Below are 25,400 nucleotides of genomic sequence, written 5' to 3' on the forward strand. Positions count from 1 at the left end.
AAAAATGAATCCGAATCCCCCTGTAGATAAGCACCGTCCCTCTCGCGTGGCTCATGCAGCACATAGGGGCTGTCGGGAATATTAGGCTATAAATCCCATGCAGGTTAGGACACACACCGGCTGGAAATCGTGGTTACTCATCCTGGCACTGCACAATGGAGGAAGGCTCCAAGATTTGCACACGTCTTTATACATTTGTTAGGTTCAGACAAAAGAGAATCTTTCGACATGCGAGATTAATATTTCCAACTCTGCAAACTGCACTTATACTTAGCCTAAATCTAGCTGTGCGTCCTCTTCATGGCCTGAAATAGGGAGCAAGTAACAAAAATGAGAAAATCGGAAAAGAAACACGTGCCCAGACCCCAGACATAGCAATAAGGCACCGGGCACACGGCTCGGCTCTATGGAGGCACTCCACATAACGCCATGACAGGTATTTCCTCTTTGCATCCGTTGTTTGCCAGTTTATGCAATTTTTTAAGTTAAGTCTTTTTTTTTTATTTTTCCTCAAAATCCAAAGGTTTTAAACAGATTTATCCATTTTTATTTTTACCAAATGTCACAATATTTTGGGGGGCACCAGTCCAGTCCCTGCCTGGACTGGAATAAGGTTTCTAGCAGAATTTTCAATTTGATGCATTTTGCAACTTTTGGTGATAACATTTTGCAATAAAAAAAAAGTCGCCAAAGCAACACAGGATAGATGACAAAGGTATGATTGCTGATGGTGCGGCAGGTAAGACCCCACTGATCCGCAGAATAGGGGGCACAAACTCCAGAGAATTAGTGAGCACGTGCGACCGCTGATCTATTTACCATGCAGTAGAGAGGTGGTCGCACATGCTCAGTAATGCTCCATGCTCACAGGAGACTTTACGTCCCCCGTTATTGGGATCAGAAGGGGTCTCAGCAGCCAGACGCCCGGCAATCATATATTTATCATTTATGCCCTTTTGTTCTGTAAGATTCTTCTAGTTGTGAAACTTTAGTAACAGGAATATTAAATAACAGTCACTTTCATCACCCTGCCCATCAATAATGATTGCATGATGTGTGTTCCTCATCCTCAGTCCTTACACAAGAGCCGTGTGTCCTAACAGGACCGCTGTGCAACAATGGAGTCACATTGATTGTGCATTGCATGAGATTGCACCAGGAATCCCACTGGTATCAGACGTGTGTATTCTGGCCGGCTGGGCTGGTTTTGGATGAGACCAGTAAAGATGGTGTTAAGGCCTGACTGCCCCCGAGGAATGACAGACGCCAGCTCATCACTAACTAAAGCAACATCAGGAGGAATCTTACAGATTTAAAAGCGTATTGTCATCTTGCAACGTGGTGGCAGCAGGTCACCGATCTCTGGGGGCCAACACATGTCCATCCCGAGAGGGAAGCCATTACAAAATCGAAGGGGGTCACAAAGTCGGACTGCCATTAATCAAGAAGTGATAGTCTAACCTAGGGGTATGCTATCACTTTACAAGATGACAATATGCCTTCAAAGCTTTCATCTCAGCACCGACAGCGGTCTTGATGCTAGTAACACGTGAGAAAATGGCAGAATGACCAGTGGAGCAGAGCTCCCCGATACCGGCGCGGTCCTGTAATAGGGGCAATCGGTGTAACAAGTCCGTTCATGACATTTCTTCCCTCCTGAATTTTCCCCCATCACCTGTGAGTGATATTATTGAGAGATTTAAGGAGCCACGAAGTGGAGACCCCATAATTTTAAAGAGCGAGGAGCCGAGTGATGAGGAGCAGAAGGCAGAAAAGTTACCAACGCTCTGCTGACCCCAAAACTGCAGAGTCCAGACCTCCTCTGGCAGCACAAACCCTGCGCCCCTGTCGCCAATCCCAGACCCCTGTATCAGAATGCCGGGAACGTTACCCACCTGACTGCATTGTACCCACTGCACAGTTTCCTGCAGGAGGGATAATACAGTGGGGGCTCCTAAGGGTCGCAAGAGGCATCTTACTGCCAGTGACAGGAAATCTTAATTCTTCAGCACAAAACATTGTGGACCATTGTAGCGTCCAGCGTTGTGGGAACAGTTTCTGTATCTATCTATCTATCTATCTATCTATCTATCTATCTATCTATCTATCTATCTATCTATCTATCTATCATATATCTATTATCTATCTGTCTATTATCTAATATCTATCTATCTATCTATCTATCTATCATCTATCTACCGTATCTATTATCTATCTATCATCTATCTATGTATTATCTATCATCTATCTATCTATCTATCTATCTATCTATCTATTATTTATCTATTATCTATCTATCTATCTATCTATTATATGTCTATCTATCATCTATCTATTATATGTCTATCTATCATCTATTGTCTATCTATTATATATGTATTATTTATTATCTATTTATCTATTATCTATCAATATATCTATTATCTATCTACAGTATCTCTCTATTATCTCCCTATTATCTATCTATCATCTATCTATCTATCTATCTATCATCTATCTATTTATCTCTCTCAGTGAGTATAAAACAGAATTACACCGTATATTATTTTGCAGTAACCATACCGGCTTATTCACTTTCTCCACAATTATTTCCTAATTTATGGTTATTTTGTCACTTCTTCTATTTTTGCGCCTCTTTCAAAACAATTACATCAGGCTTGAAGTGAAGTTTCTTCATTTCTGTCAGAGAAGCTTCGGACACTATGGAGAAGCCTCCAGGAATTAGCCCATAGACACAATGAATGTGACCTATGGGTGTATACAGTATACGGCGCACTCATACTTTGCTTTCTCAGTAAGATATAAATGTCTGCATCTTGTGCATTGCAGGCAGCTCAATACTGTAGACGACTGGGTCACTGTCACGGGGGTCTGGTACCTGTACTGTTCCAGGGGGTCTCGTCGCGGCCGCCACTCTTACTGTCTGTGGCCCTCTAGAATTACAATGTCGGCTTTAGTATTCCCATCATTAGTAATTCCGGAGCGTCTTCTGTTAGATCTCTGCTTGAGTCCATAAATTGACAACTGGGTGTTACGATTTCCTTAATCAAATGGGCGTGTCTATACATTGTAAGCTCTCATTGGACAATGTCTCATCCCAACTGTTAACACCCAGTTGGCAATTTATTCATATTTCCATGAGTAATAACAGAGGAACGGCACAATCTAGAAACCTAAGAAAAGATGCTTCGGTTTTGTTTTATTAAGGATGATTCAATTATTTAGTAAGACAAACATTTCTGGAAAGAGGTGACGGGTCCTTTATAATAAGGGGACTCTGATGGCTTTACAAAGGAGGGAAACCCATTTATTAGGGTAAATGCTGCGGTCAATCTCTCACAGCGGGTCCCAGTAGTGCTCGGGTGGCGATCATTTATATTGGTACATTTATACAATGCCTTCAATAAAATGGCGCCGTAGTGTGGCATGCACACGCGCTGACTCCGACGCTCTGTGCACCGGCTTCAGACAGCAGGAAGCATCTACCATTATATATAATACATGTATATATATATTTTTTATTTATTTTTAACTTAAAGTTTGTGTCCCCTCCCGTTTTCCTATTTTTCATATGAACACCACAAAAGCTAAAATCGAAAAAAAAACAATGGTGAAATTGTATTTTTTTTTTTCACCATTTCACTGCACTTGGAATTTTTTGTCCTTTTTTTTTTTTTTTTTATTTATTTTTTTTTAGGTAAAAACTATGGCAAAATGAATGCTGTTATTCAAAAGTACAAAACTAAAACTCATCCTGCAAATAAAAAACCAGACCATTTATATACCTATGGCACTGAAACAAAAAGGAGAGGGAAAAAATAGAAAACATAAAAACGTAGCAAAATATAAATAGTTAAAAATAAAATAAATACATAAAATAAATAACCAATAAAATAAATAAATAACAATATTATTAAGTTGTATTTATAGGATATGATTATAAAAATAAAATAAATACATTATAATATTATTTTTTATTTATTTTGTTTGTTATCTATTTTTATGTATTTATTTTATTTTTATAATCATATCCTATAAATACAACTTAATAATATTGTTATTTATTTTATTTGTTATTTATTTTATGTATTTATTTTATTTTTATAATCGTATCCTATGAATACAATTTAATAATATTATTTTTTATTTATTTTATTTGTTATCTATTTTTAAATTGTATTCATAGGATACGATTATAAAAATAAAATAAATACATAAAAATAAACAACAAGATAAATAAATTAAAAAAAAAATATTATTAAGTTGCATTTATAGAATACGATTATAAAAATAAAATAAATACATAAAAATAAATAACAAATAAAATAAATAAATAAAAAACAATATTATTAAGTTGTATTTATGGGATACAAATATAAAACTAAAATAAATACATAAAAATAAATAACAAATAAAATAAATAAAAAATAATATTATTAAATTGTATTCATAGGATATGAATATAAAACTAAAATAAATACATAAAAATAAATAAATAAAATAAATAAAAAATAATATTATTAAATTGTATTCATAGGATACGATTATAAAAATAAAATAAATACATAAAAATAAATAACAAAATAAATAAATGAAAAACCATATTATTAAGTTGTATTTATAGGGTATGATTATAAAAATAAAATAAACACATAAAAATACATAACAAATAAAATAAATAAATAAAAAACAATATTATTAAGTTGTATTTATAGGATACAAATATAAAACTAAAATAAATACATAAAAATAAATAACAAATAAAATAAATAAAAAACAATATTATTAAGTTGTATTTATAGGATAGGATTTTGCAGCTACCGCCCCAATTACAAGACATGAAATTACATCTTATTCTGACTCTTTGGATAAAATGTATACTTCCGTATATAAACAGTAGGGCCCGCTGGGTATGAATGGGGAGGGATTTCCACATATCTGGGATGTTGGGCACTTGTTTGGTCAGGAGTTGGAGACAGCGGGAGCCTCGGGACATTTGGCGCACCAAGGGCGTCTTGTGTTTTTGTTATTCATTCGTTCTGACTTTGCTTTTCTGTGTGAAAAAAAGCATAAATTATTGTGCTCCCAGCCGGAAGTCGCCCAGAATTTCAGGCTGAGACACACTGGAAAAGTCACAATCCATTATATCAGCGTGATATCACCTTTCAGGTAATAAAAGAATTTCTGGGATGGTTTTACTATACTTATCTGTCCCTTATAAAGTCCCTTAACCCCTTCATAACCTTGCGATTTTCCCTTTTCATTTTTTGCTCCCCTTCTTTCCAGAGCCATAACTTTTTTATTTTTCTATTTTTCCATCATTAAGGCCATGTGAGAGCTTGTTTTTTGCGGGATGAGTTGTACTTCTGAATGATACAATTGGATTTGCCATATAGTGTACTGGAAAACGGGAAAAAAATGGATATTCAGTGAAGACAGATTTTCCCACTACCGAGATAGGAGACGACAGTTGGTGCCTATGAGATTCTATGGAGGAGGAGGAGAAGCTGGAGGCCGACACAGACGTTCCGCTGACAGTTTTCCTGAAATGACAGTTGCTGTTCTCCATAGAACTTTATAAGCACCAACTGTCATCTATCACAGTAATGTAACAATCTGTGTTCACTGGAGAGTGAGACGCATTTTACCGGTGAATTCAGAATTTTGAGACTAAATGATCCGTCCTGGAGGAGAAAGAAGCAGATTTCTCTGATAAGATATATTACAAAATTTTTTATTTTCATGTGGACTATTAATGTATTAAATAAATTATGACGGTTACGCTTTAAAGGTTTCTAGCTAAGAGGGAACTGCTGTGGGATGTATCACAGAGCACCTCCACATTTACATAAGGGTGATATCATTATTAAACGGTTATTCCACCTCCACTGACTTCCATATTGGAAATATTTGGAGCCGGTGATGCACGTCTCTCAGCAGATATTAGCAGACATCTAGTCCTAGATATTTTTCGCAGGTTTATCATTTTCATTATTCATTTATAAATGAGTATTACAGAGGGTAAATCGTCAAATTTCACAATACAAACTGCTTACTTAGATCGTGTGGACCTGATGAGACTGGTGTACTTACTGTGAAAATCCATGTGAGAATGGCTGCATAATCCACCTTCCTTGACTGATGGACAGCTCCTCAGTGTCCCTCCTCCCTGCTGCTGCTGTCACACTGCTCAGTACAAGCTGCAGCTGTCAGTCAGGCTGGGTGGATGGGCGAAGATTAAATACACTGGGACTCAAAAGCGCTATGATAGAAGACCCATAAAATAATCATTTTTACATGATTCTACAGCCTTTTTTTTTTTTACATATTTTCAAAGTAAATATACCAGTCTAATAAGGTCCAAAGGTTAAGTAATAATGTATACAGTTTAAATTGTGAAATCTGGTGACAGATCTGATTTAAATAATAAGTGGAGTTCCCCTTTAAAAGAGGCACAGTTAAAGCACAGTTCTTCGGCGTTTAAAGGGGCGGTCTGAGAGACAAAAAGGTCTGAATATTTTTTTAAATGCTGCAACAATAATTTTGGTTTCACTCACATGAAGCTGCGGCCAACAATCATGTGCGGCAACAATCATCATTTACGGCGCCGTTCACCATGGTCCTATTTCAAGAATGTGGATGTTCAACAATTTGTGGAGGGAATGAGGTGCAATATGAAGAGAAGGTGAATGACCAAACCATGTGCTGGGGTCACAAGTCCCAGCAAGTCGTACTGTACTCAATCAATGTGAGCAGGAATCCTGGCAAAGAGGCGCACGATTTTCAGTAACTGCCAGGACTTTTGCATGTATCTACTATATAATTGTCTAAGGGTCACTTCCATCTGTCTGTCACGGATATTCATTGGTCGCGGCCTCTGTCATGGAATCCAAGTCGCTGATTGGTCGTGGCAAAACGCCCACGACCACTGCCACGACCAATCAGCAATGCGCACAGTCCAGAAGAAAATGGCCGCTCCTTACTCCCCGCACTCACTGCCCGGCGCCCGCATACACCCCTCCGCTCACCGCTCACACAGGGTTAATGCCGGCGGTAACGGACCGCGTTATGCCGCGGGTAACGCACTCCGTTACCGCTGCTATTAACCCTGTGTGACCAAGTTTTTTACTATTGACGCAGCCTATGCAGCGTCAATAGTAAAAACATCTAATGTTAAAAATAATAAAAAAATTAAAAATGATTATATACTCACCTTCCGCCGCCTTTCCCGCTCCTCGCGATGCAAGCGGCACGTTCCGATGGTCTGGCAGAAGGACCTGCCGTGACATGACGGTCATGTGACCGCTACACGGTCATGTGACCGCGACGTCATCACAGGTCCTGCGTAACAAGGACCTGCCGTGACGACACGGTCAAGTGACCGCGACACGGTCAAGTGACCGTGACGTCATCACACCCTGGGACCGGAAGCTGCCGCCTGCACCCCACACAGGCGACAGAGCTACAACGCGCCTGCGGAAGGTGAGTATATGTTTATTTTTTTAACCTGTGTCATACGTGGCTGGGCAATATACTACGTGGCTCTGTGCTGTATACTACGTCACTGGGCAATATACTACGTCACTGGGCAATATACTATGTGGCTATGTGCTGTATACTATGTCACTGGGCAATATACAATGTAACTGGGCAATATACTACGTCACTGGGCAATATACTACGTGACTGGGCAATATACTACGTGACTGGGCAATATACAATGTAACTGGGCAATATACTACGTCACTGGGCAATATACTATGTGGCTCTGTGCTGTATACTATGTCACTGGGCAATATACAATGTAACTGGGCAATATACTACGTCACTGGGCAATATACTATGTCGCTGGGCAATATACTACTTGGCTGGGCAATATACTACGTGACTGGGCAATATACAATGTAACTGGGCAATATACTACGTCACTGGGCAATATACTACGTCACTGGGCAATATACTACGTCACTGGGCAATATACTACGTGACTGGGCAATATACAATGTAACTGGGCAATATACTACGTCACTGGGCAATATACTACGTCACTGGGCAATATACTACGTGACTGGGCAATATACTACGTGACTGGGCAATATACAATGTAACTGGGCAATATACTACGTCACTGGGCAATATACTACGTCACTGGGCAATATACTACGTCACTGGGCAATATACTACGTGACTGGGCAATATACTACATGGCTCTGTGCTGTATACTACGTCACTGGGCAATATACTACGTGGCTCTGTGCTGTATACTACGTCACTGGGCAATATACTACGTCACTGGGCAATATACTATGTGGCTCTGTGCTGTATACTATGTCACTGGGCAATATACAATGTAACTGGGCAATATACTACGTGACTGGGCAATATACTACGTGACTGGGCAATATACTACGTGACTGGGCAATATACAATGTAACTGGGCAATATACTACGTCACTGGGCAATATACTACGTGACTGGGCAATATACTACGTGACTGGGCAATATACTACGTCACTGGGCAATATACAATGTAACTGGGCAATATACTACGTCACTGGGCAATATACTACGTGACTGGGCAATATACTACGTCACTGGGCAATATACTACGTGACTGGGCAATATACTACGTCACTGGGCAATATACTACGTGACTGGGCAATATACTACGTCACTGGGCAATATACTACGTGACTGGGCAATATACTACGTGACTGGGCAATATACTACGTGACTGGGCAATATACTACATGACTGGGCAATATACTACGTCACTGGGCAATATACAATGTAACTGGGCAATATACTACGTCACTGGGCAATATACTACGTGACTGGGCAATATACTACGTGACTGGGCAATATACTACGTCACTGGGCAATATACTACGTCACTGGGCAATATACAATGTAACTGGGCAATATACTACGTGACTGGGCAATATACTACGTGACTGGGCAATATACTACGTGACTGGGCAATATACTACGTGACTGGGCAATATACTACGTGACTGGGCAATATACTACGTGGCTGTGCAATATACTACGTGACTGGGCAATATACTACGTGACTGGGCAATATACTACGTGACTGGGCAATATACTACGTGGCTGGGCAATATACTACATGGCTGGGCAATATACTACGTGGCTGTGCAATATACTACGTGACTGGGCAATATACTACGTGACTGGGCAATATACTACGTGGCTGTGCAATATACTACGTGGCTGTGCAATATACTACGTGACTGGGCAATATACTACGTGGCTGGGCAATATACTACGTGACTGGGCAATATACTACGTGGCTGGGCAATATACTACGTGGACATACATATTCTAGAATACCCGATTACAAATAAAAGAAGGAAAAGCAGCACAAGTCCAATACAGCAAGTGACACTCGCCCCATAGCTGTAGCCCAAACAAGGAAGAAAAAAGCCGAAAAATGCAGTCAGTGCTCCAGAAAGTTTAGATGCAAAAAAAAAATAAATAAATAAATAAATAAACATGGTAAATATATTATTTATTACCCTCCTTTAATCTGGCATCCGTGAGTCTGACTGATGCCGGATTATCGGACTTCTCCATGACTGCACACATGGTACATTTCCTTTCTATGTGCAGTGATTAGATGATATGATCCCTCCCAGGTCGGCACTCCCTTTTCTGGGACAGGTAATCGCATAGTTTTCCTTCTTACACAAAGACGGTCGGTATTTTCGGCGTTATTTCCTGGTCACCATTTATTATATTTCCTTGTGTCACTGGCTCCATTATATTCAGGACAGATAACACATATGTGATCATTCTGTACACTTCAATATGAGGACACATTACACCTCCTTCATTGCTCAAGCTTCCTTATACTCACTTTTGGGCACAGGTAAGTGTTGAGCAATTGCATTGTAAGCGATTGCCTAGAAGTATGGCATATAAAGAAATCACTCAAATAGCAAGTACTGAAATAAAAGCTTTAAAACATTTCTCTTTATAAATTTGTTTTTGTATAACTGGACCACCATGATCTGAAATGCCTAAAGATTAGGGTAGAACAAAATTAAAATTAAAGGGATTGTCCACTTTTTTTTTTTTTTTACATAAATGCATGTATTTGGGGCTTAAAAATTTTTTGCAATTGAGATTCATTATTTTTTTTTACTCCCTTTGCTTCTATAGCCTCCGTGTTGCACGAACTATTCCTGGCTGCAGAATGAGTCAACTGAGAATCCGTCAGTGAGCCCACTTTCATGGTGTAATAGGGATTTTGTAACCCTTTTATCTGTCTGTTTCCGAGTTCCTCAACGTTGATTTTTGACCACATCAAAGTTGAATGAGAGATGAATCAAAGAGCCTCTAAATACCAAATGGTGCAAACATTTTACAAAAACCTAATCGTACAAATTATGTTTAGCCCCAAATGCATACATTTACGTTAAAAAAAAAAAATTACCCCTGAAAATCGACAACCCCTTTTAAGGTTTTATTGTCGACTTTTCTAGGAGGGTGTTTATGAGGGGAACATTAAGGACTAATTCCTAGATGACCAGGCCTCCCGTCCGATTTTTCCTGGTACCAGAGGGAAACTGATGACATAAAACAGATCACATAGTTTCCTAGGGGGCCAGTTTTGTGTCCGCTGTCATTAATTGTCATGCCAAACATCCCTTTAATGCGTTATTCACAAGATATTATAATAGTAAATTATCCCCAATTTATAGTTAGGGGAAAATGTACTGATTAGTGGGGGTCGGACTGCTCGGACCCCCAGTCACTCCGAGAACCAGGCTATTTCCATCAATGCCACAGAATAGAGCCAAGGTCGGCCATCTCCGCACAGTTCTCAGGACTGTCGGGGGCTCCAGTGGTCGGACCCTGAGCGATCAGTAAGGTGTCCCCCAATACTATGGAGAGCGGGCTGCTTACTGGGTCGGAATGGAGACAAAAACCTTCCTGAACATTTCTCGGTCCAGAAGCATCAAACTCACAACCTTTCCATCAGTTGTGTTCTGCCCAGAAAATGGGGTCTACTGGGCGCAGCTCATGTGTCCCATACAGGGGGCTCAGCGGCCTTTACCTCCATGGTACTGATCCTATAACTGCACAGATAGGGCCAGAACGGCATGGAAGGGAGGGAGGGATGATAAATAGATAGACGATAGATATTTACATAAATAGACAGATAATAAATAGATAGATGATAGATAGATGATAGATAGATAATAGATGATAGATAGATAATAGATGATAGATAGATAGATAATAGAGAGATAGATAGATAATAGATAGATAGATAATAGATAGATAATAGATAGATGATAGATAGATGATAGATGATAGATAGATAGATAGATAGATAGATGATAGATAGATGATAGATAATAGATGATAGATAGATAGATAGATAGATAGATAGATAATAGATGATAGATAGATAATAGATGGTAGATAATAGATAGATAGATAGAGAGAGATAGATAGATAGATAATAGATAGATGATAGATAATAGATAGATAGATAGATAGATAGATAGATAGATAGATAGATAGATAGATAGAAAATAGATAGATAATAGATAGATGATAGATAGATAATAGATAGATAGATAGATAGATAGATAGATAGATAGATAGATAGATAGATAGATAGATAGAAAATAGATAGATAACACTGGTCAACAGCATTTTTGGTGCCAAAGATATTTCATTGAATTTAGGGTATTTTTGGGGTGCTGATTCTGAATATGTCATCAGTTTTGCCAGATTGGCTCAAGTTTTGGAGATTTTTGGTATCTTATTTATAGCACTTGTTGGTAAATGCGACGCATCATCTCATTAATTTCTTTGGATTAGTACTTGAACTGAGCAGTTCTCAATATAGTTTTGTGTTAATTAGTGTTCTAAAAGTTTGTTCATAGCTTGATTTTTGCACTAACTTTATGTTGTTGTCTGTTTTCCAGTGAAAAGCATGAACTCATCAAGAAGAAGTTGTCTTAACGATCCAGACTCATTCTGTTACATTTGTGGTGAATACACACTGCCAAAACATAGAAGAAACATAACAGACTTCGTAAAAAAAGTGTATTTTCCCTATTTTGGGGTTATGCTTGGGGACCAAGACAAGTTTTGGGCACCACACATAGTGTGCAAAGCATGTATCGAATTATTACAAAAATGGAGCAAAGGACAAAGAAAAAGCTTCAAATTTGGTGTTCCAATGGTGTGGAGAGAGCCAAAAAATCATCATGATGACTGTTATTTATGGTAAACACAGGTACAGGCACATCTTCACAATGAGGGACAGGCCTTCTTGCAGATTCCATGTTACTCCCATTTTCGTTTCTTATGCTTATTGAATCCTTGCACTTGCACTGCACAGAAATAACAGTCATCATGATGATTTTTTGGCTCTCTCCACACCATTGGAACACCAAATTTGAAGCTTTTTCTTTGTCCTTTGCTCCATTTTCGTAATAATTCGATACATGCTTTGCACACTATGTGTGGTGCCCAAAACTTGTCTTGGTCCCCAAGCATAACCCCAAAATAGGCAAAATACACTTTTCTTACGAAGTCTGTTATGTTTCTTCTATGTTTTGGCAGTGTGTATTCACCACAAATGTAACAGAATGAGTCTGGATCGTTAAGACAACTTCTTCTTGATGAGTTCATGCTTTTCACTGGAAAACAGACAACAACATAAAGTTAGTGCAAAAATCAAGCTATGAACAAACTTTTAGAACACTAATTAACACAAAACTATATTGAGAACTGCTCAGTTCAAGTACTAATCCAAAGAAATTAATGAGATGATGCGTCGCATTTACCAACAAGTGCTATAAATAAGATACCAAAAATGTCAAAAACTTGAGCCAATCTGGCAAAACTGATGACATATTCAGAATCAGCACCCCAAAAATACCCTAAATTCATTAAAATATTTTGGACACCAGAAAAAAAAAATTTTTTTGTTGACCTGTGTAATAGATAGATGATAGATAGATAATAGATGATAGATAGATGATAGATAATAGATAGATAGATAGATAGATAATAGATAGATAGATACAAGATAAATAGATAGATAGATAGATAATAGATAGATAGATAATAGATAGATGATAGATAATAGATAGATAGATAGATAGATAGATAGATAGATAGATAGATAGATAGATAATAGATAGATAGATAATAGATAGATAGATAATAGATAGATAGATAATAGATAGATAGATGATAGATAGATAGATAGATAGATAGATGATAGATAGATAATAGATAGATAGATGATAGATAGATAGATAGATGATAGATAGATAATAGATAGATAATAGATAGATAGATAATAGATAGATAATAGATAGATAATAGATATATAGATAATAGATAGATAGATAGATAATAGATAGATAATAGATAGATAGATAATAGATAGATAGATGATAGATAGATAATAGATAGATAGATAGATAGATAATAGATAGATAGATAGATAATAGATGATAGATTCTGTATAACGCTCCAATATTTTTTTGTGTCAGAATCAAAGTTTAAGCTTTCAGTAAGTTCCACCTCCTCATCCATCTTGCACCATAAGAACAGAACAGTGAGGGCTGAGGTGACAGTGAGGGCTGAGGTGACAGTGAGGGCTGAGGTGACAGTGAGGGCTGAGGTGACAGTGAGGGCTGAGGTGACAGTGAGGGCTGAGGTGACAGTGAGGGCTGAGGTGACAGGTTTATGCAGGTGAACACTGGGCCCCCAAAGTCATGTTCCCGGAGGGCCGCTGGCTCCGCAGTCCGACACTGGCTGTGTACGGTGTCAGGTGTCTGTCACCAGCAGTATTTGCCCCGGGCGGAGCCGCTGTGACCGGCACATGGCGCACACCTGGGCAGGGGTATAACATGGCTGCACAGGTGACCGGCACCTCACTCACCCGGAGCCGGCCGCAGTGGTGGCCCTGATGGACAGGATCCGCAGCCGGTTGGCCGTGTCCTTCAGCGCCTGCAGCGTCTGCTGGTCGGGCTTGTGATAATCCGCCATGGTAAAGCTGTGACTGCGGGGATTAGTGAGGAGCGTGCGGCACTGACAGCTGCAGACACCCGGGACAGCGCGCCCTGAGCTCAATATAGGCAGAGGGCGGCACCGGGGGCAGAGCCCAGAGGAGAAGGAGGCCGGGCACAGAGGAGGCAGGGCACAGAGGAGGAGGCCGGGCACAGAGGAGGCAGGGCACAGAGGAGGAGGCCGGGCACAGAGGAGGCGGCCGGGCACAGAGGAGGCAGGGCGCAGAGGAGGAGGCCGGGCACAGAGGAGGCGGCCGGGCACAGAGGAGGCAGGGCGCAGAGGAGGAGGCCGGGCACAGAGGAGGCGGCCGGGCACAGGCAGGGCCCAGAGGAGGCCGGGCACAGGCAGAACCTACCTAGAAGAGGCCGGACACGGTCAGGGCCCAGAGAGGAGGCCGCCGTCACTGAGGGGAAGTGCGGGGACAGGAGCTTCCTGATATGTCACATACACAGTGTACACTACAGGGGGGTGTAATATATAAATATATATACTAGGAGGGTTATATACACACTTATATACATACACACTCCCTGACTAGACAAGAATCAGGCAGGATTTGGGCCAGAATTTCATAGGTCACAGGATGGATGGACATTAATGATTTACAAATGGTGACAAAATGGAAACATTGTCAGAATGTCTTGATTTATTCGGTATTGAGCATGAGCTCCACGTGCAGAAATTCCCACTCTTCTACGTCTCGGCTGCCATCGGTGGGGTTATCAATGGTTGTCAGAGGAATGTTCTGCCGCACTAAAGACACATGGGTAAATCATCAAGATCCATCGCTGGCAGCTTCCTTCAATAACCGACCTATAAGGTTCTAGATCTGCTCAATGGGAGACAAGTCTGGTGACGTTGCAGGCCATGGGAGCAGGTTTAGGCCATTGGAGATGGAAGCAGGGTTAGGCCATGTTTGCAGGGTTAGGCCATGGGAGATGGGAGCATGTTTAGGCCATGGTAGCAGGGTTAGGCCATGGGAGATGGGAGCAGATTTGGGCCATGGGAGCAGGGTTAGGCCATGGGAGATGGGAGCAGGTTTAGGCCATGGGAGATGGGAGCAGGTTTAGGCCATGGGAGATGGGAGCAGGGTTAGGCCATGGGAGATGGGAGCAGGGTTAGGCCATGGGAGATGGGAGCAGGGTTAGGCCATGGGAGATGGGAGCAGGGTTAGGCCATGGGAGCAGGATTAGACCATGCAGGCTGCTCACAGCTGCACAATGTACATGCGGGCATGGCATTGTGTTGAAGAATGGCTCCTGGCACTTTGGAGAAATGGACAGACCACTGGTTCCACCATCAAAGCAATGTATTGCCGTGCTGTTAGTGTACCTGCAGTGAACACTAGAGAGGTCCGACTACTGTAGATTATACCTTTATCCTGGGAGTAGGACCCGTGCGATGTTCCCTTGTGAAGGCCTCTTCTCACACCACTTATGGTGCAGAGTGAGACAACAATGGAGGATGGAATGGAGGTCTGGCCTTTTGAGGCATGAATCCCACCTTTGTCTTGGATGCAATGATATCTGGAGATTGGTCTGGAGACCACGCGGGGCATGGTCCTTCATGAGGGAATGTCACCAGTCCTACTCCCAGGATTACGGTGTGGTGTGGCATAATATATGGTGGCCTCTTGAAAACCTTCTGATGAGAAAAAAATATCTGCATGAAAATTAAAGCATGTTGCAGATGTTCACCTTGTAATGGAGAACAATTTGTCAGCTTTACGCTGCTCCATCACACCCAGGATATTGTATACTGAAACACACTGGAGTTTTAGAGCAATCCCAGCCGGGGACTGTGTCTTGGATGATTAGTGCGAGGGAGGTCCCTGGCGGCTTCGCCCTGCCACGGTCGATTTGACCGACAGGGAGACTTCTCGGGGAACTGGAGAAGGGTGGGTAGATGTCGGCCATAGATCTACCTTGGACTAATCAGCCAGGACACAGTCCACAGCGCACCAGGGTACAACATCCTTGCTGTAATTGAGCAGTCAGCTTCTGGTCCATGCTAGCCTGTGGATCAGGTAGCATAAAGCCGATGACCGTCTCCCTTTAAATCCACAGTGAAAATTTTCTGCAAAATATGAATGTGGCCACAGTCTTAGATTTACCATAAGACACACCTAGCACCAATATTGGTCAGGATACACCAGAAAGTTGATGAACGGGTGCCAATTCCTTCTGCTATTGTACAACCGAAGAAGAAAAAAAAATTATTTTCCGGCAATTCCATCCATAAAATCAGGAATATTCCTATGACTAAGGGCGTAGTATAAGCCAGAAATACATACGGTCTTATCCTCATGATGGATCCTTCTGTTTTTAAACAAATCTCTAATAAAAAGATTGAATTTATGGAGGAAAGTGCCAGAAAATCCCTTATTATTCGGTTGTACAATAGCGCAAGTTCCACCAGAAGGAATTGGCGCCTATTCATCAACTTGAACAAAACCACTAAGCATCATGCCCCATTGTAAGATCCTGCAAACATGGCTAAGACCAACTTTACTTCTCCTTCCCCCTAGAGAACAAACCTCAAACCACCATTCACCCCCCCAGACCCAAAACATAGACCCCGGTAGAGAACATGTGTAGCCAAACATCCCTGGCCCACAGTGAGCAATTGATGGTCAGGATTGCTTCTATTTAAAAAAAAAAGGGGTCATCTCCGTGAAGAAAATAACCATTTGGCGCCATGTTAATATTCACATTAATTTTGGGTTGGGTGTACGGTCCTAGTTTCTAATGAGGACGCAGTGGTTCATGGACACGTTTCCAGGACGCTCACCACACTGTGTGTAATACTTTCTCGGTGGACCTGCTGGTATTGCATTTCCCATTGCTCCACACTTCCTCCCCATGATGAGCCAATCTTATAACTGTCTGCAGAAGTGCAATCCTTATAATAAACCAGGGTTTTAATGTTTATAGAAAGTCTTTTATAAGTCAGTAGTAAATGTGCCGTGTGTTCCTCCATAACAAAGAACATTCTGCAGAGTCATCCTAGATGGCACAATCCTGCTCAACTACATTACAAGCAAGTGCGACATGATCCTGCAGTTTTATGCAGCAGACGGCTTTCATTTGTGGGCTGGAGACATGAGAAGCTGGAAAAATTATATTACGGAAATGGAATGAGGTTGTCAAAAAACATAAAAAACTCCGGATAAATGAAAGAAGGTATTTGGACTATGCAGACAATGGGAAAAAGGCAACTTTTATACTAGAATGACTAACACCAGGCATTAGGGACACTATACAATGAGAGATATGACCCAATGCCTACAAGCAGGCCCGAACTGGTCGTTCGGAGGACCGGTGAATCCCCCGGTGGGCCCCTGTGAAGGAGTGAGCGACCCACGCCTACATAAATAGTGCTAATACCCTTGATTTACTACTTACAGACAGAGGCAGCATCTAACTATTCATTAACAGACCACTCAGTTTATTATTATATAGAAACATAAGTATTTTATATATTATGGTCAGGTTATTTTTGCATGGAGCAGAACAGTTGGGCCCCAGTTGCAACGTTACTGGTGGGCAATTGGCATTCCAGTAAGAATCCACTACTAGGACAACCCCCTTCTTGATCAAAATGTTTGACACCAATAAAATTAAAAAAAATGTATGCTCCCCTCTTGTGCCAGCGCCATTCCAGCACTGTTGGCACTAGTGGACCTGGGACTCTCGTGCAGTTACATGACACGTTGAGCCCGGCCCCCAATCAGTGCTGGCATCACAGTCTCCTGTCGAATTCAATAAGAGGAAGCCCGGGCTGCAGCTGATCTAGGAGCAGATTGGGCGCCGAGCACATGTCGTACAAACGTACAGTAGCCAGGAGACTCGTGTCTCCACAAAAGAAATAGAAATGCTGCTGTCTGGAAAGATGTGCTGCATGTCAGTCTCTGCGAGTGAGCCGCGGGAGTGTGTGGGAGCATAGTGGAAATGAGATTTCTTGAAATCTATGCATGCAGCGTCCAACCTGCAGCAACTCCAGATTGTGTGCACATACCCTTAAACAGCACAATATGACTCCAAGTCACACTTCTGTGAAACCAACCTGTCCAGTTATGAAGTAACACTGATTGTGAATCAATTTCTCCTGCTGTTGGAATAGACAATAGGTAGAAATGATCAGCAATTAGCAAGACAACCCCTATAAAAGAGCGGTTCTGCAGGGGGTGACCACAGACCATTTCTCTGTTCTCATCCTTTTTGGCTGTTTTGGTCAATTTTATATTTTCTCATTGCTCCCTCCCCTAGAAATACAGTAGCACGAGCCGGTGACTACAACGCACAGAATTTGCTCAGGGAGTGTAAGCTGTGGCAAGAAGGGCAGCTGTGTCTGTCAGCACAGTGTCCAGAGCATGGAACAGATACCAGGAGACAGGCCAGTACACCAGGAGACTGTAAGAGGGCAACAAACCAGCAAAATGACATTCAGCAGGCCACTAACATCCATGAGTCCTCTCAAACTGTCAGAAACAGACTCCATGCGGGTGGTATGAGGGCCCGACGTCCACAAGCGAGTGCTGTGCTTACAGCTCAACACCCACCAGGACAATTGGCATTTGCCAGAGAACACCAAGATTGGCAGATTAGACATTGGCATCCTGTGCTCTTCACGGATGACAGCAGGTTGACACTGAGCACGTGACAGAGTCTGGAGACGCCGCGAAAAACATTCTGCCTGCAACATTCTTCAGCATGACCAGTTTGGCAGTGGGTCAGTAATGGTGTGGGGTGGCATTTCTTTGGAGCCCTCCATGTGCTCGCCCGAGGTAACCTGACTGCCATTAGGTACCGAGATGAGATCCTCAGACCCCTTGTGAGACCATATGCTGATGCGGTTGGCCCTGGGTTCCTCCTAATGCAGGACAATGCCAGACCTCATGTGGCTGGAGTGTGTCAGCAGTTCCTGCAGGATGAAGGCATTGAAGCTATGGACCGGCCCGCCCATTCCCCAGACCTGAATCCAGTTGGAACACATCTGGGACATCATGTCTCCCACCATCCACCAACGTCACGTTGCACCACAGACTGTCCAGGAGTTGGCGGATGCTTTAGTCCAGGTCTGGGAGGAGATTCCTCAGGATACCATCAGCCGCTTCTTTAGGAGCATGCCCAGGTGTTGTAGGGAGGTAATACAGGCACGTGGAGGAAACACACAATACTGAGCATTAGGGTTGAGCGACTTTTGCTTTTTTAGGATCGAGTTGGGTTTTGTGAAACCCGACCTTCTCGAAAGTCGGATCACGTGAAATCGGCCGATTCTACTGTAAAGTCGGGTTTCGGACCGGAACACGAAACCCAATGCAAGTCAATGTGGATTATTTTTTTACATTTACTTAAAATATCGCTCTCTCTCGCTCTCTCTCTCGGGATTTTAGTGTTCCCTTTGTTCTTTTGAGCAGTGTATTTACTTACTACAGGGTATATGCTTATTTTTCTTTTTTTATTTCTGTGTAAATTAGTGATAGAGGTAGAGTTGAGAGTGATTTGCAGGACCCCAATTTAGCAGCCACGGTTGTAGTTTGTGGCTGCTGGACCAGAGCTGTGAACCTCCTACCTGCCCGGATGCCTGTCGTGACATCATTGTAGGGTGATGCATGGATGACATCACAGCTCACCTGTTCATCTGAAGAGGCACAGGGCATGCTCACAGGTGTGAGGAGGCTTGTAGCCATAGACTACCTACCGACGTGGCTTGGGGCAGGGTCCTGTGAAGGTTTTTGCTCAACTCAACAATTTTTTTATGTCTGCATTTTTAGGTAGATTCCAGGTGAAATATGCTTGAGAAAGGTGTCATATCCACATAGCCTAACAATACATAGGTTTTATTGGTGGAATAATGAGGTTTCCAAGAGAAATCCACGCGTATTTTTGCTCTCATGCAGTTTTTCACACTTTTTTTTTTTTTTGCAGCACTTTGATAATGTCAAGTCTGGTGCTTATTCTACATCTAAGTAAAAAGGTGACTTTTTTTTTTCACGGGAAAGTTTAAAAAAAACCACGTAGGGGGGAAAAACCTTTCTGTATGGAAAACAATGTTTTTCAATTGAAATCGCCATGAATCTTTATGAAAGTATTTCAAGCCGCTTTTGTTGTGTAACGTGGAGCAGTAGCCACGTTAAAAAAAACAAGCAAAAAAAAGACAACTGAACATATCCCTAATGATCAGAGTCAGAGATACAGATATGTGCCTGCAGGCATCAGACATGCAAATCCGGTTCTGCTGAAAGGGTAGAAAAATGTTATAATTGCTATGCGGGAAAGTAGATAGATCCATAGAGTTCAAGCTATACTTTAACATGTACATACAGAAGATGGCAACACCCCATGATTAAGATCGTCCCTAAACCTACATCTTTAACCTCAAATTTTATAACTTATCATTTTTTTCCTGCAATTTTCACCAAATACATTTTTTCCCGTTTTCCAGTGCATTATATGGTAGAATAAATGATATTTAGAAAATGCAATTTATCCAGAAAATAATAAGCAAGCACTCACAAGGATATTTTGACAAAAAATAAAGTCATGACTCTTTGAAAGCAAAGGAGAAAAAAACTGGAGGCGTCTTCAAGGGATTCAAAACCAGTGTCTCTATAGGGGATTTGCCGGCCTGTATTAGGACACGCTGCTCTAAAACAGTGGATTAAAGAGAAACCCTCATTTTTAATTTTATTTCATAAAACAATGGAACACACAAAAATAAGCAACTTTTTAATATAACTTATCAGAGAAATCTTTCACCACCTCAATAGATTTTTTTTCTTAAATCATGGATAATAAACTGTATTCATCGAAGACGGATTCTCCAATTTCAGAAAAAAAAAAAAAGATAGCTGGTGCTTTTAAAATTCTATGGAGACAGGAACTAGAGGCCGACAGATTCTGCTGCAAGTTCATCTTTAACAATAGTTACAGGTCTCCATAGAACTTTATAAGCACCAACTGTCCTCTCCACTCGCAGTAATGGGAAAGTCTGCTTTCACTGAAGACACATTTTACCTGCAAATTGAGAATTTTGAGAGTGAATAATCAGTCTAGAAGAAGGAAAAAGGGAAAAAAAAAAAAGAAGAAGGCCTTAAGTAGACTTTCAGCTACCATCGTAACACATGAGGACCCCATGATCAAGTTGGGGAGGCCATTGGGAGTTGTTGCACACGAAACCATGCCATTTAAATGCCACCAATTGACCGTAAATTAACAAAAAATTCTTTCTTATAGCAAAAAGATACGCGGGTCATAAGGTCGGGACTTGAAGAACGGCGACCCTTCTATTTAAAGATATCTAAATGGTTAAACAGCAGCAATCAGAGATGGCGCCGGTCACTGCAGTTATATACCACCACACCGAACATGCGCTATGGTGGGAGACAAGGAGGGGTTAAATAAATACACTGCATTAGTTATCCTGGTGTGCGAAATTACTCTAAACCCAAACCCGGATTTTTATATTATAATATAAATATAATAATAATACAAGTACCCTCCAAGAAATCCTAAATAAAGGGAAAGGGCCGATTACACACTGCACAGCTGGGCTGGAAAGGAATAAATGTGAAAATGTAATGTGACTTAAATGGAAACTGTAACAATGGGGAAAAAAAGCATTGTGCTATAACCTACAGAATTGGAGAAATACAGCCTCTAAATCCTTTTCTAAGGAAATACAAATATTCTGAATATCTGTATTATTAATACTTCCATTAAGGAGATTACCGTACTTTTCTTATATTTGTAGCATACTCCTTTTAATCTCCATAATACATGTACAGATATAATAAAAAAAATAAATAAAAATTAAATATTTAAGTAGCTTGTGCATTCAGAGAAGTGACCTCACTTGTAATTTTGATCACAACCCAACCGTAATATTTAGAAACATCTGATTAATAACGCCAGCAGAAATTATAAAAATCTGCTTCCAAGCTTCTTATTTCCTTCTCTACTGTCAGGAAAGGACCAATCTTGATCAGACACAACAACCTTTTACATGAGATTGTCAGGAAGCGCGACCCTCGATACGTTTGATTTTTTTTTTATACACAAACATACATACACACATGTAAATATGTATTTTTTTTTACTTAGTCTAAGTGCCGCTGTTCTCCTGAATCCGCAGTGGTTTTTCTTTTGTTCCTGCGCCTCTCCTTTCCAGAGATATGGCCTCCCTTTCCTTGGTACACAAATCAAATCTTACCATCCAAATGGGCGTGATCAGCATCCCTGTGGGTGTTTTCTAGATGGCCACACCCACTTGTTTAACAAGACTAGAATTACATGCAAGGAAGAAAGGGTCGTAACTCAGGAATGGAAAGGCTCAAACAAAAGAAAAAACTCTGGATTCAGGAGAACAGCGGCATTTACACTAGGGAAAAAAATTCAATATTTATTGCAAGTGACACGTCTTCTATAAAGAGGAGATGCTGTATAATTCTTGACCCAGTGTTATGAGATACACTGTCATAAAGGAGCTTTTACAATAATATTGCATTAAGCTTTAACTTTTTATTTTTAGAACCACGTCTTGAAAGGGTCTCTATTGCTTATTGAGCTATGATCTCCCACTAGATTTATTGGTAGGCTTGATGTTCTCCAAGCCTTGTTGTGTGGTACACATTCCAGCTAATGCAGCCAGGACTTGCTCCGGTGTCACTTTTTTTCCTTAATATGCTAATATACGAAATCCACATAACTCTCCCTTGCAGTAGACAGATGATGCCACGGATTTGGTGCAGTAATTGGTTACGGCACGTGTCGCTGACCGTGGCATCTGGATCTGACAACTAGCCAATCATGACCGAAGTGCATTAATTATGGAAGATCAAGGATAGAATTACTAAAAAGTGATATATTTAATTTACAGAGACAAATGATCCCTGTAACTTTCAGCTTATTATTAAAATGGTTAAAATTAAAACTGGGAAAGACAAATATGTCTGTCCTATATAAAAACCATAACCAGGATTATATATTAAGAAAGGATTACATGTGCAAGCCTTTGTAAAACGCTACAGTGCCAACGTCCCCTCCCGTACCGCAGGCATTGTCCGGTAAAGTGTTAAGACGCTTCCTGAAGGTAACATGTAAGAAAACATGTCCTTCCGATGTGCAGAATCTTCAGTGTAAACCAGTAGCGACATCACCCGCAAATCCCGTAGCCGCCACTTAAGGGGTCACGACGCGTACACACAGTGAGCATCGCTCAGGCCGCGGGCGGCTTTGCACGGTTTTTGGTTGTTTTGATCATGGCGACAGAGAGGACTTCCTTCTTTTATAGCTTGACGTTGTCCATACTTTTGGCGACCACTTGTACGTAGGCTTCATGGATCGTATTGAGGAAGCCGGAATCATTCTAGAAGGGAAACAAGTGTGGAGAGGTCCGTTCAGAAATAAAACCACAAGATAGGTAATAAAAAATACAAAATAATGAAAGTGTTATTACCAGCTGCAAAATCCTATCCCAATATGTAGTAGGCGTAATAATAATATTATCAGGAAATACCTCCAATTAGAAATGTAGTATAGTTCTTCTGACATACTATGTCACTGACCCCATGTGCAGGGCATTGCAGTAGCTAAGGTATCCATGGTTACAACCACTCATATAGTGACAGTTAGCCATTAGTGGTTGTAACCATGGATACCCAAGCTACTGCAATGCCCTGCACATGGGGCAAGTGACATAGCGAATCAGAAAAACTATACTACATTTCTAATTGGAGATATTTGCTAATATTAATATTATACCTACTACATATTGCAATTAGGATCTCAGAGACAGGAATACCACTTTAAGCAGCTCTAACTTTGGAAAAGTGTATGAAGGAGCCATTGCCAGACAGGTCTGGTGACGTATTCTCTCCTACAATTGGACATACCAGATTGATATTTCCCCCCCACAATAAGTTGTGTGTTGCCCCCATACACATTAGACTGTCGGCTGAACCTGCAGATATCAACGGGAAAGGCCGGCAGTCTAATGTGTGTTCTCCCGGACAAGAGACCAGGATAGGACCTTTATCCTCTCGCATTTCTAGCAGGCGACTTTGGACTTTCATCGGCCTGATGAGTTTGGCGTTACATTTCATCGTGCCTGATGGTTTACTTCCAGCAAGTAATACATGCTACCAGGAAAACTGAAGAAGGGCAGTGCTCAGTGTGCACACTCCTATAGAGGCGTTCCTGCAAGTACTATGTGCAATTGGAGCATGTCTCGGGATCCGGACCCCACCAATCTGCCATGCCTTCTCGAATATTCGAAAACAAAAGAGGTAGGCGCTATTAAAGGGAGGTATCTGGTTCATTAAACTGAAAGCTACGCAATGTCTGACCCAAGAACTAAACTAGGACTTTAGGTTGTATGACTGACCTGTCTGTGCACATAATGAGCCCAACCCTTTTTCCTAATGTAAAGGAATTGTACCAAGTTAATAAGTTCTTAATCACTGGCGGTTCAACCACTGGGATTCATTGATCCTGAGAATGGTTCTCTGAAGAACCATGCTCGAGTATGGTGGAGGTCGACCATATGCACCTCGCCTCCATTCATTCTCTTGGGGAATGCCACAGATAGCTGAAGGAGTGACGGTATTCAGTGCTTGACTTCCGCTGCATTCAGATAGGATTTCTAAAGGTCCTGGCTGTTGGACCCTCAGCAATCAATCATTTGCCAACCTATCCGGTCAATATGTAATAACTTATTTATAAGTGTTAAATTTAGGACAAGGTTGTTCCAAATATCGCTCGTTATTGCCTATCCCATTAGTCGGACCCAGCAACCCCAAAAACAGGACTCAAAATGCCCTGTTGAAAGGTGGTAGAGGAGCACATATGTGGTCACCCCTGCAGTTCAGAGGGGCATTTCAGAGCCCCCTTCTCAGGTTCGGTGAGGTCCAAACCTCCCACTGATCACCTACGCTGTGGATAGCGGATGACTTGTAATGTTGGAGCAGCCTTTTAGGCATATTATGAAAACTTTTTGGAACAAAACTGGAAAGTGACCGCAGTCTCTTACCTTTATGAGATGTACTAGGGCTTCCTGAAGCTGAGGGCGGCTGAGCGCTATCCCGGTACAACAGGATCTCGGCCGATCTACCGTTTGGTTATTCAAAGACGACGTCACAGAGCAGTCATCTTGGCTACTGTGTTTTGAAGCCGGTTGCTGAAATACACTGGGTGACCAGAGGGCTGAGGAGGCATCTGTGGTCGTAGGGGCTGCAAACCGGGAAGCCTTAAGTAACAAAAATATTCAGTTCATTATCGTTTCAAAGTCAAAACACAGTCGCAAATTATATATTGCAGATATTCATCCTA

At 41.2% G+C, this 25,400-nt stretch overlaps 2 protein-coding genes across 3 annotated transcripts in view; both read right to left on the reverse strand.

Annotated features, from left to right (window-relative positions):
- TKT (transketolase) overlaps positions 1–14,154 on the reverse strand; it is a 40,685-nt gene extending 26,531 nt beyond the window's left edge. The window contains exon 1 of the mRNA XM_077278234.1: positions 13,943–14,154. Coding sequence (XP_077134349.1) covers positions 13,943–14,049 — 107 coding nt within the window. The 5' untranslated portion in view covers positions 14,050–14,154. The remainder of the gene's footprint in view (positions 1–13,942) is intronic.
- Positions 14,155–22,920: 8,766 nt separating this feature from the next.
- The window catches only part of DCP1A (decapping mRNA 1A), a 57,429-nt gene continuing 54,949 nt past the window's right edge, over positions 22,921–25,400 (reverse strand). For both annotated transcript variants that reach the window (XM_077278269.1, XM_077278268.1), the window contains 2 exons: positions 25,102–25,317; positions 22,921–23,439 (listed from right to left, as the gene is read on the reverse strand). In XM_077278269.1, coding sequence (XP_077134384.1) covers positions 23,359–23,439; positions 25,102–25,317 — 297 coding nt within the window. In that variant the 3' untranslated portion in view covers positions 22,921–23,358. The remainder of the gene's footprint in view (positions 23,440–25,101; positions 25,318–25,400) is intronic.

The sequence above is a fragment of the Ranitomeya variabilis genome, chromosome 8 (genome assembly GCF_051348905.1).
Source record: "Ranitomeya variabilis isolate aRanVar5 chromosome 8, aRanVar5.hap1, whole genome shotgun sequence".
Lineage (NCBI taxonomy): Eukaryota > Metazoa > Chordata > Amphibia > Anura > Dendrobatidae > Ranitomeya > Ranitomeya variabilis.